This window comes from Chinchilla lanigera, unplaced genomic scaffold (genome assembly GCF_000276665.1).
Source record: "Chinchilla lanigera isolate Chin_1 unplaced genomic scaffold, ChiLan1.0 scaffold00078, whole genome shotgun sequence".
In the NCBI taxonomy this organism is placed as follows: domain Eukaryota; kingdom Metazoa; phylum Chordata; class Mammalia; order Rodentia; family Chinchillidae; genus Chinchilla; species Chinchilla lanigera.
In genome coordinates, this window is record NW_004955479.1 from 3054088 (window position 1) to 3066149 (window position 12062).

Here is a 12062-nt window from a genome sequence, read left to right on the forward strand (position 1 = left end):
AAGGTGGAAGGGGAGGGGAGAGGAGGAGGAGGAAGAGGGGCTTGGTAGAAGCAAGGGGAAGATCATTTCTTTTTTTTTTTTTTTTGGTTTTTCTCTGGTACAGGGGTAGATCATTTCAAAAAATATCAATACTATATTAAGTATGCTGGAATGATGCCCCCTGCTCCAGATACGTGCATGTCTGCGTTAGTTTCCTGGGGTTGCTGTACCAAAACACTACGAGCAGGGTGACTTAAAACAACAGAAATGTGTCACCTCACTGTATGGCGCTAGAATCAAATGATGGCACCACCATGCTCCCTCTGGTGGCTCTAGGGAAAAAATATTTCATCTTCTCCAGGTTCACACTCCTGACGTTCCTTCAGATTAGTACGAGATATTTTGTTTTGCAAAGGAATATTGAGAGAATATAAAAAGGAGTTCCTGAAAGTCATACATACTGAACGCCCACGCACGCACATATACATATTCACGCATACACATGCACGTTAACAGAAATGCAAAACTGGGCAGACACCAGTAAAGGTACGGTTTTTCAAAATCACATAGAATTTAGAGAAAAAGCATGTAAAACATGGAAAATAGGTCATGACAGTTGTAAAACATAAAGAATCGAGAAGTTGATCCAGCAATCACAAAGTAGAAAATCCAAAAAGGAGAAAGAAAATAGAAAGAAGTAATCAGTAGAATATTTTGACAATTTTTTTGACAAGTGAAACATGAGTTTTCATACTGAGGTGGCACAATGAGTGTTTAGAAAAACTGATGAAAACACACCCAAATATAGCCACACAAACATGAAATTTCCAACCATAACAAAAAGACAGTTCCAAAAACATCAGAGGAAAAAATAAATTCATATACAAATAATCTGAAACTAAAGTATAATCAGATATTTCAGTAGTAAATTTAGAATCTAGAAAAAAGTGGAGAAATGTCTTTACCATTCTGTATCAGTCAGAGTTTACTAGAGAAACAGATATAACACAAGATATACAAATGTACAAGAAATCATAAGTTTAGCTTAAAATGTCAGCTACAGAGTTGGATGAGGGAGCGTGCAGCCGGTGTCTGCACGCTGGAGGTTGAAGAGCCCAACCCTGGGCCTGGAGCTCACTGCAGTGTCCGTGCAAGTCCGCATCAGGAGGCTGATGGGACTGCAATGGAATGCTGAAGAATCTATGATGAAGGCTGAGAGCCTACACAGAAGGCTGAAGGCTGAAGGCTGAAGAGTCCCAGGCGGAAGCGAACAGTCTGCAGCAGAAACCAGGAGATGACCAAGCTTAAGGTGAAGACTGGCACTCCTCCAGAGAACTAGCAGTCGGTCCTTTTTAAATTTTTTTTTATGCAGCCTACCCACCCTGGGGAAGTGGGGGTGGTCTTCTACACCCACACCTTCTGCATGCGTTCCTCTTGCACAGGCTCAGGATGAATATAAAGTATGCACCCTGGCTCCCTGCTGAGTCACACAGTTAACCTTCTAAACTTCTCAAATTGACACAAACAACAACATCCCAGAAGAGTAAGGGCATGTCCTTTTTACCCCAAAATGTAGAACTGCTGAGTCACTTAGCCAAACCTCTAGACTCCCCAAGTTGACACAATGTATCAACCATAACACATTCTAAAATAGACTGTTGCTAATCTATAATTCAATACCTAGCCAAAATGTCAGAGAAGAGTAAAGATTGGAGGGTGTACTGGGTATTGAAGCCAGAGTCTTGGCACTGAGCTACAGGCTGAGGTCTAACGCGTGATCCTCCTGCCTCAGCCTCCCAAGTAGCAGGGATTATAGATATAGACCAGCATGCCCAACCCATGTTCACTCTCATGGACCCTGGTTGAAGCTATTTTAAGGCACACAAAATTGTCATAAAATTTTTCTTACATGTACTTCCTCAGAAAGCTAAAGGAGTATGTGCTCCACTAGAATAAGAGAGTAAGCCAAAAATGAGAAACACACAAGATTCATAAAATGAGTTTTCTACAAGGAAAACATGATCTCTGACATGAAGTTGTAGAGGTCCCTGAATATTTTGGAAGCAGCCACCCTTGATTAGAACAGGTTAGAGAACAGTGAGACACTATATCAAAAAGCTGAAGTAGATAGCACCTCCAATTCATCTGAGGAACTATAGGAAACATGCGGAATCTGGAGCTGGACTTGTGATAAGAACAAGGAAAATTAAGCAAATGGGAACCCTGGAAGCAAAGAGTGAATAGCAGGGCATGTAAATGGGTTTAATAAGAGATACTGATGAAAGGGAAGTAAGATTCAAGTAGACAAGAAGAGTAAGTTTTGCTGAGATTGACTCTACAGCGTGATCACTGAAGGTTATAATATATGGTATGTTTCAAAACCCCTGACAGTAAATTTCAAATATTCTCACCACAAAGAACAAGGCAATTTGAGGTAGTGAATATTTTAATTCACTTCCATAAATCATCCCACAAGGTATAAATACAATAAATTACTTTGTACCCATAAGCATGTATATTATCATTTGTCAATTCACAATAAAATAAGAAAAGAAACCTAACCAAAAGGGGGAGAAAAGTAAAGGAAGAAAAAAAAGCAATTGTAATATAATGTATAGTTTAGGATGAATAACATTAAGAGGCATCATAATATAAAAGTCTTCTTTTGATCTAACCACAACTTTGAAATATCTCTACTGGTAGTAGAACAGGTAAAAAAATACAAATCTCCAAGGTGAGAGTAAAAGTGACAGAAAAGATCTAAAATTTTTTAATTACAAAGTAACTGCTTAACTGTTTAACAAATTGATGAAAAATACTAAGAGAATTACCTGTAAATTGTGAGTTCTGGGAAGGGTAAACAGTAAATGGGGAAGTGAGAAATTGATTTTTCATTAATGACATAGGATTTTTTAACTTCATAGATTTTTTTAATCTAGGGTATTGCCAAAATTTTAGTGGGAGGATCATTTTATTTATGGTATTTTTCAAAATTGTATTGATTCTGTTACATGCCCTTGATTAGACTACGGTCTGGTTCAGTTTAAGTATAAGAAAAAAACTGCAGAAAGATTCAAAGACTTGTTGAAGGTCACTGCATAAAACTAAGCCCAAAAGATAAACAGTGCAGGCTAAGCTTAATCTCTCTAAGTGCTTCTTCTGTTTTCTCCAGCTGTGAAATATATTTATGACTCTTGACTCCTTTATTTGTTCACTTTTGAATTCCAAGCAAGACATACCTTTAAAGCAAGCAATTACCAGAAATAACCGTCTTGAGTGTTATCAAATGACTTAAATTTTCTTGAAAAAATGTAACATATTTCTTTAAATGCAGTCACAAGCAGCTTAACATGTTCTGTCTAGTCTGAATATGTATCAGTCTAGAAACAAGTGATTGTGGGTATGGAATGAATCGGTATTTTCTAGTGCGTGTATCATCTGCACACATCACATTGCTCAAACTTAACCCACTGACTTTAAGTCATGTGATTATTTTGTGATTTAACTTCACCCAACTGAATATGGATCAGGCTGCCCAGAGCACTGCTAGGCCGCTTACCTGAGATGCCAAGGCATGAGGGAATCACGAGTTAATATCAGTGTTATGAAAGGAAACTGCAAATAGGATAACAAACCTAATAATGCGTTTCCCAAGGCTGAAAAGGTAAAAGATGCGATTATTTAAGGAGACCATGGGTTTTGATGAAATGATTCTCTCTGTTCCTCTAGGTTAACCTGCCCAAGTAAGGGGGTGGGTAATAGGGCATAACTGTCTTCCCAGGACTCCCCCATGCAGAGTGGGTAGTACTTCAGCACTCCTAGATGGGCCCAATACTATCCACTCCCCACACTGCTGCCAATTAGCGTGGTAAAACTTGACTTTTCTCTGAGTACAGTCAAGAGCATATGTACTATAGCTCTCTACCTGTAGCTTCTGCGAAGGTTCTTAATCTGCTCACACATCTATTTCAAGGGCCTTCCACACTCCCTTTTTACTGTAGGTAGCAGGACCAACTGACTTCTCTCTTCCCAAGGAAGTAAAGTATTGCTTTGCCATTTCCATACTCTCATTTCTTCCTTGTACAGAGTAGAATCTGCACTTTATTTCCCAGCTCCTCCCCTTGGAAGAAGGGTAACCATTCCATTGGTTCTCATCACCAGGGAAGCCCTCCTAAATAAGATGGTGTCACCCTCCCTCTCATAGACCGAGGGGTCCTCACGCAGAGGGACTCCCCTCTACTTCCTGTTTCTCCCAGTTTCTTCTCTCAGAATGAGTGCTAAGGTTAGTATAAGAGGTGCTCTGTGATCAGAAAGTGTTATGATTGTTCACTGACCTACAACGTCTCAGCCTGAAACATGGTAGATGTACAGGGTCAGCTCTGACGTGGCAGCCTTGCTGTCTCCTGTCCAAGGAGAAGGGCTAGGAAACTTCACTTTGCATAGTCCCCACACTAGGAAGTTTTATACTTGATAAAGCTGATACTTTGCCCAAACTGGTTCAGTTCTTTCTGTATATGCTTTATTCATCAGAACCCCTGGGGCAAGAAGGGGGTGGAGTACGAAGGGTAAAATTCCAGCCCTGAACCCCACCCTGGACTGCCAACAATTACTGTAAGATTAAGATATGCTGAGGGCCAAATCAGTTCCTGAAGGAAAACTTCCAGCCGAAGCCTGCCATAACTCAGTTAACCTGTAAGGCAAATATTAGTTCACTCCCCAAAACAGCATTAAAAAGTGGCTCCACTGTGTTTGCCTGGTGCTGGTTTCACTAGTGTGCCCTGGGGATTTCAGACAATGCAGTGGTGCTAAAGTAGCAACTGGAATCTTTTATGCAGTCGGCTGGACTCCGGCTCTGTTCTGGCATCCAGCCCAGTATATCAAAATTGTGGTTTTTCAGCCCATTTTGGAAGCTGCTTCACTAAGCCATGTGACAACCCCAAAAGTTGGTCTGGCACCAGAAGACTTCATCATATTGGGAACTTGAGAGTCCTCCAGTCGCTGGCTTTGTATTGATGCCTCCCTGCCCATAATCATTAACAGAAGGTGAGAGGGCTGCACTGGAACACACCTTACACCTACCATGTAGTTTGTGTTTATGCTTCTGAGGCCTCATAACTCTGCAGGCTCTATGTACTTGCCTGCTCAAATAAAAGCTGTCTCTGGGAAAATCATTGGCAAGTGTCTGAGTTATTAGTAAAGCTCAACAAACTTACCTGGGAGGGCAAGAGGCATGGTGGCTACAGATTTATCAGGAAGATTTAAGAGTATCAGTTTATTAATTGATTTTAGCACTAGCAGCAACCCAAGCTATGGAGACTTTAGAGGTAGCCATCTGGCATTGCCCTTGGATAAATCATATGGTGCATTTGAAAGTAGTGTCATCGGTATGAGGATTTCCAATTGAAAAATGACAAGTTAGTAGATTATGTCGGTGCTGACAACTCCTAGTTCAGTGCTTCATTGATTCCACTGCTTCTGTGAGAGATCTCTTGCCTTTTAGAACAGCTGCACAGCCAGTGCCTCTTGTGTACTCAGCCCTATGGTAGGTGACGGGAGTTGCAAAAGACGTCAAACTACTTTATTTAAAGATGTTTATAATTTAATTGGTGAATAAAGTCAAGGCATATGAGACCATTATAAAGCAGAAATATATTCAGTAATGAATTTTGTAGTAAGGACCTTGGGTGATGGAGGAATTGGGCTGAGCAGGACTTAAACACGGCACGGTAAACTAGTGAGGTGCTCCGTATGATCTAGAGACTGGGTGGGTAAGTTTGGACAAGTAGAAAGGAGAGAAGACAAAGTTCTGGACTGGCAGCAGTGTTCCTCAAAAACTTGGAATTTAAATATGAGGGCCCTGTCCATGGAATAGGAAAAATGAAATTGGGCTGCTTAGAGAAAATGAGTATAGAGAAATGGAGTGAATATAATCAGAAATGAATGCTATCGAGTAACAAATAATGGATGAAGGACTTTAGAAGTCAAACCAAGGATCTTAAAACCAATGTAGGAATAAATTTTAAAAAAAATATTTCCATCAGGAAAATGAAAATATTAAGTTCAAGTTTCAATGTGATTTACTTCAGTATAAAGATTGAGATGATTAAACACCAAATGTTAGTTGTTGCTTGGCCAGACTTACCAAAACCTACTTTAACAACTCCCCATGCATGAGGCAGTAACCGGCGCTTAAATTTACCAGATGATAACCTAGAATAGGAAGCAGTATCAGCATTCCCTGATTTGTGACTGGCATGTGTTGGCTGAGGGACAGTTAAAACATCACAACATTAATTGTAATTACGTAGACCTACCAGTAGAATAAGGGAGATATAGTCAATTCAAAACGACCTTTCCCTGGATGTTTTGGTTGCTCTATTTCAGTAAAAACCTCCAAGGAAAGCAATTTGTTTTTCTGTTTTATAGGTGGCCCAGGGATTACTCTGTAACTATTACTCTAAAAACGTAAACTTCAAATTTTTGAAGTTGTTTTCTTAATACCTTATTAAAGGTGGTAATAATTCACTAATTGATGAAGTTACTTTACTTTGAAAAACTCAGAAAATTTTGTTTAAAGGGGCATTCAGAGAATCTATCTTGTCATGTATTTCAGTTTTATGTTCTTCTTACCTGTGTCCTCTGGATGACAGTGGTGGTCACTCTTGTCTGTTGACCACTGGTGTTATTTTTGTTTCTTCATTCTGAAAAGATTGCACAGTGCCTATAAATAATACTTGAGTTGAGTTACTTCTTTTCCAGATTTCAGGGTACTTTTTGAAAGTTTTACTTTTTTTAAAGTAGTTTGACAGGGAGATGTTCTTCAAGAGATAAGCCACTTTCTACTGAAGTTTTATGAGGTTTCTTCAACCTTAAATTCTAGGACAAGAAAAAAAATTCTGTACTTGTGGACATTTGAACAGCAAGACATCACCTAACATTTGCAAGTCCTGCTCTTTCTCTTGAGACTATCGCTGGGGCCTCCTCTGCTACCCTGAGTCTGTCATTCCCTTGGGCTTTTGGGGCCGCCAAAGGACAGTAGGGCATGCAGAATGCCATTCTTCACCCTTTCTGAGAGCCAGTGGTCACAAGTTTGTGCTCTGTCCCACACTTGCGCCATCCAGGTGGCATTTAAAATAGAATGGAGGGGAACCCAGTTATGTAAAAAGTCACCTCTGGTCTTCTGTTCTACCGTGGGAGTTAAGACCAGCTGGGGTGCTGCTGGTATCAGTTTCCAGTGCATAAGTCTCTGTGATCTGCAACAGAAATTCTTACAACAGGGCCCTTAGAAGTCTCGTCCTCTGATGGGCTGCCAGACGCAGAGTCCAAGGCATATCTGTGCGGGCAGACTTTTTGCGGAGTTTCCCAGGGCCTGAGAAAAAACTAACAGAAGGAATAGGCTTGCCTGGCTTTTCAACTGGTGATATACAACTGTCTGGGGTGGAAAGTGGGACTTTTTGCTGGCCAGCTACTTATCTGGTTCAGTTGCCAAAGCTGGTCAGAGATGGCCACAGTCACAGGCCCAGACCCTGGAGAGAGCTCCTTGAGTGAAATGAATACGTGTGAAATGTGGTTCTTCCCTTGCTACATCCTCTTCCCAACTAGTCCAAAACACCTTCTTCCCTGCTAGGAAAACAAGTACATGTGCCTTTTGTGAAATCAAGAATTCAAAGATGCTTCAGAAATCTATGCAAATTTGAATCCCGTGGTGCTGTTCTTGACAGCATTAGTGGAATTTGGGGTAGCTGAGTTCAGATGGTGAGATGCTACAGTATTTCCTCCCATTTCTTGAATGACTAATGGCATGGTCTTTAAAACATTTTATTGACCACTGGTTTTCTGCTACTGAAGTTTAGAAAACTTGAATAGCACAACTGAGCATCAAATTATATTGTATTAATCTATTATTTTGTCCTCCCTACAAATCACACAACCAAAAATTTAAAATAAGAAATGAAGCCTCTGCTTGTGGCTAAAGAGATAAACAATTTGAAATCTGTGGATTTATGTTTGGATTTCACCCTTGTTTTTATATCCCTCAAGTCTAAATGGGAAGCATAAAGCTTACTAATAACCATGGAGGAAGACTGCTTTACAGTAATTAATGTAAACCAGATTATAAAAGAGCTCCTTATGTCCATATTCCAGGATAATTCGACAAGATTTTAACATGTTATAATTTGACCATTTAAAAAGATTTCTTCAATTAACATAATTTATTTTCATTGAAATCCAGAAGCAGATGTGGACCTGAGGATGCAAGATGAAAATTTTAAAAAATATCCAAGTCTGTGACCCCCTGAGTATAGGCCCAGTCTGTGATTGGCGAGGGTTTCCCTCTTCTGCAATCCTTTAGCAAATGCAGTGTCCCCTTCCCCAATTCCCACCCCACCCCCACACAGCCACCTCCTTCTCCCTCTGGCCTTGAGTACCTCACCAAGAGATTCAGATCTGGAGGAGCACGCCTGCTGACTGTACAGATGAGAAAACTGAGGCACTAAGTGGAAACGAGTTGTGACAGTTATGAGCTGCTGAGTAGGACTCCACATAACGGGACACAGTACTCTTTGCCTGGCTTCTCCCAGCCCACAAAACACACACACACACACACACACACACACACACACACACACACACAGAACAAAGAGAGGAAAAATAGAAAGCACCCATGAAGAGTGCCGCCTGCCTCAGAGAGACCCACTTCAGGAAAGCCTCCTCAGACTTCCCCTCGGGAGTTTTGTTATGTTCATAAAACAGGACAACTTTTCCAACGGAGACAGCAGTGAAGGAACCATGAGACCCAGAGGAGAAGTTCCACCCACAGGCCTAGCGATGAGGGATTTGGTCAGGAAAGAAAAAGCAGTGGTTTTGATGAGGTTGCACTGCAGTGTGTGGATGGGGCAGGGCCTCTGAAGTAAGGCTGAGTCTTAGCTCTCCTGCTTACCAGCTGAAGTAACTAATTTCCTCATCTATAACATTGGCATCAGTCGCCGGGGCTAGAGTTGGAATTTTGTGAACGGAGAGAGAGGGAGAAAGATATGAGAGAGGTGGAGAGCACGAGGGAGTTGGACTTACACTAGACTCTAAGTGTATGGAGTTCATGGTATGACTCAAGCGGAAGTTTAACGGAATGAAAAGCCTACTTCTTTAGCAGAAGCCACTCTGAAAATTGGCTTCCTTTGCTTTAGAAGTAGAGAAGGAATGGATTCTCAGGTCCTACACCACTTAAAACAGGTACAGGACTTGGATTTGAAAATGTTTGACTCAGTGGTTCTAGACTCTAAGTGTACTTGGTTCCCTCAAAAGCTTTCGGACAGTGCTGTGTCCTGAGAATAATGAAGGAAAATTTCAAGTGACCCCTTCCTCTGCTTCCAAGACCAGATTAAATAATTTTCCTGTGTGCTCACAGCATACTGCACTCTCCCTGTGCATCACTGTGCCGTCCTTGCATGTTCACTTGTGCATCCTGCCAAGCAGACTATGAACTCTGCAACCATGGAACTCAACACTATTCTTTTTTTAATCCATAACAGAAGCTCAATTTGTATTCTTGAATGAAAGAAATTAAACAGCCACTTTAAAACATTTACCATCGTTGGCCTGAAAACATCCTAAGGGACTGTTGTTCTCCACATGCTCCCCCTAATCCCAAGATTACACCCCTCCAACTCCCCTTACAAGGAAGAAACTTCTCTAGTTCCCGCATTTAGGCCACTTAGGTATCTGCTCAGGATGTTCCCCACCATGTTAATCCACTCAATAAATTGTGCTTCAGAACAGGATCTCACAATTATACCATGGTCCCTCTTGGAGAAGCTCACAGAGTAAAGTGAACTTGGATGAAGGCTCCGATTTTCAGAGAGGCCACTAGCCATTAGCCAAAAATATTTCTGGATCAGTAACCATACCCTATCATCAACTTGACTTTATAAAAATTACAATGTGGCTTTAGGACCTGGTACATAGCGTACACTCACTAAATATTTGGATAAAGGAGTGAATGGACAGAATGGGAATTTCAGGGAGCTTCTATTGCTCTGGGCAGATATGGGGAACGTAAAGCAAATGTTAGAAAATCCTGTGCGTGAATGAACTGGCGCGGGGTACCTACTGATCTGATACGCCCACCTCAAGAGTTTCCTAGCATTCAAAAATCCTCGGGGGACAGGTGTGCTTTTCAGAAACATTTCTGGCTTCTCCATACGCGAAGCAGTGCTAATACCACAGCTAAACATCTGCGGTTGCATTGAGATCTCTCCACAAAACCTTGCATCCTACCAAACCCCAGCTAACTAATCCCGCAAAACCATCAGCTGCTGGAATATTTCCTGACTCTGGAGCACCTTTGGCCCACACAGTACTCTGCTAGCTTGTGGATGCTCCGTTACTAGTAAGATCCAGTGATTTCGCTTTAGACTTCTCTGCCTAAGGCGGGTGTGTACCCTGACAGGAGGGAGTTGGTCTGTATAAATTCCCACAGGGCTGGGCACACAGTCGGGGGTCTAAGCTGTTTGCTGGTGGATGGTTTTCAGTGTAACTCCACCCAAGATCATCTTCGGAGCCAATGCAGGCCTGGAAAAAAGAGTAGGAACATAATCCTCATCTATCCTGAAGCCTCCACAGGGACGCTTACTTCATTGGCCCCCAGTTTTGCTTGGGCAGACAGTGGCAAAGCCTGCAGGAAGTAAGACCAACGGGGGTAAAAAGAAAATCATGAATACAACTTAAGTACTGTAAATGACTGAAATCTCCCCTTCTCTAAAAACACATGCTTACTAAAGGACGATGAGTTTAAATCCGACAGCATCTTATCCACTCTGTAAAGGCTCCTCACACGGAGTCCTCCAGCAAGGGATTGGAAGGTCAAGTGGCTGGAAGTGTTTGCTACCAACTCTGACTCAAAAGATTATTCTCCTGAGGGATGGAGAGAAAAGAAGGGCGGGAGAGATTTTCCATCCACTGCAGAGACTGACCCAGACGAGGCTGAGTGGGAGTAGACCAGATGTCTCCCGTGAAATCCTGCGTTCTCCCAGGGTTGCTAAAACAGAGGTTCTCCCATCAGCCGTCGGGTGGAGTCAAGCCCGCCAGGACTTGCTCCAAGGAGGCTTTGACAGGAGGAAAGGTCATGACCCCACTCCGCGTCTGAACCGGCTGTGGAGGCGCGGACCCAGAGCGCCCCTTGTAGAACCCACTCTCAGCCAATGGGAGCCTGAGGTTTCGAGATGATGAGAAGCGGGTCCGCCGCTGGCCCAATCAGGCGCCGGGCGCGGCCGGAGGGAGGAGAGGAGAGAAGCCGGGGGCGATGGAGACGCAGAGACGTCAACAGAAGTTTCTCACCTTGGAGAGCTCGGGACACTCCGCATCTCCAGCACAGCTGCACCTCGCGCCGGGAAGGGGCCCCAGCTAGTCCTCCGGCCTCCTCACACCTCGGGCGGCCTGGGGGCTGCTGAGAGCCACTCTCACTGGTGGTCCTTTTATGTTTTCTACAATCAGCAAGAGGGCGAGGGACAGCTTGGTGCCGGGGCGCTGGCCGGGCCGGCCGGGCTGGGGACTCCATGCGAGGCCATGGACAGAGCGCTGCTCCCGGCCCTGCCCCGCCTGTGCGCGCTGTGCGCGGCCCTGCTCGCGCTGTTCCCCTGCGGGGCGCACGGCAACTGGATGTGAGTACGCGGTCCGCGGGCGCGGGGGTCTGTGCACGAGGGGCGCCGGCCCGGGGCGCGCTGGGGCGGGCGGGGGCGGAGCCCCTCGGGGGCCCTGACTCTCGGGGGCACCTGGGGGGCGAGCGGCCGGCGCTCACGCGGGGCGGCCTGTGTCACAGGTGGCTGGGCGTCGCCTCCCTCGGGGCTCCGGAGAAGCTGGGCTGCGCCGACTCGCCGCTGAACAGCCGCCAGAAGGAGCTGTGCAGGAGGAAGCCCTACCTGCTGCCCAGCATCCGCGAGGGCGCGCGGCTGGGCATCCAGGAGTGCCGCAGCCAGTTCCGGCACGAGCGCTGGAACTGCGCGGCCGGGCCCGGCGCCGCGCTGCGCCCCGGCTCGCTCTTCGGCTACGAGCTGAGCAGCGGTGAGTGGGGCCCGGGCCGGCGGGGA

At 44.2% G+C, this 12062-nt stretch overlaps 1 protein-coding gene and 1 long non-coding RNA gene across 2 annotated transcripts in view; one reads left to right on the forward strand and one right to left on the reverse strand.

The window, feature by feature from the left end:
• The window catches only part of LOC106146446, a 24086-nt gene extending 12732 nt beyond the window's left edge, over positions 1-11354 (reverse strand). The window contains exons 1-2 of the long non-coding RNA XR_001230880.1: positions 11314-11354; positions 6610-6680 (exon numbers count right to left, since the gene is read on the reverse strand). This is a non-coding gene — a long non-coding RNA (uncharacterized LOC106146446). The remainder of the gene's footprint in view (positions 1-6609; positions 6681-11313) is intronic.
• Wnt16 (wingless-type MMTV integration site family, member 16) overlaps positions 11225-12062 on the forward strand; it is an 11949-nt gene continuing 11111 nt past the window's right edge. Inside the window, exons 1-2 of the mRNA XM_005402314.2 lie at positions 11225-11636; positions 11795-12036. Coding sequence (XP_005402371.1) covers positions 11542-11636; positions 11795-12036 — 337 coding nt within the window. The 5' untranslated portion in view covers positions 11225-11541. The remainder of the gene's footprint in view (positions 11637-11794; positions 12037-12062) is intronic.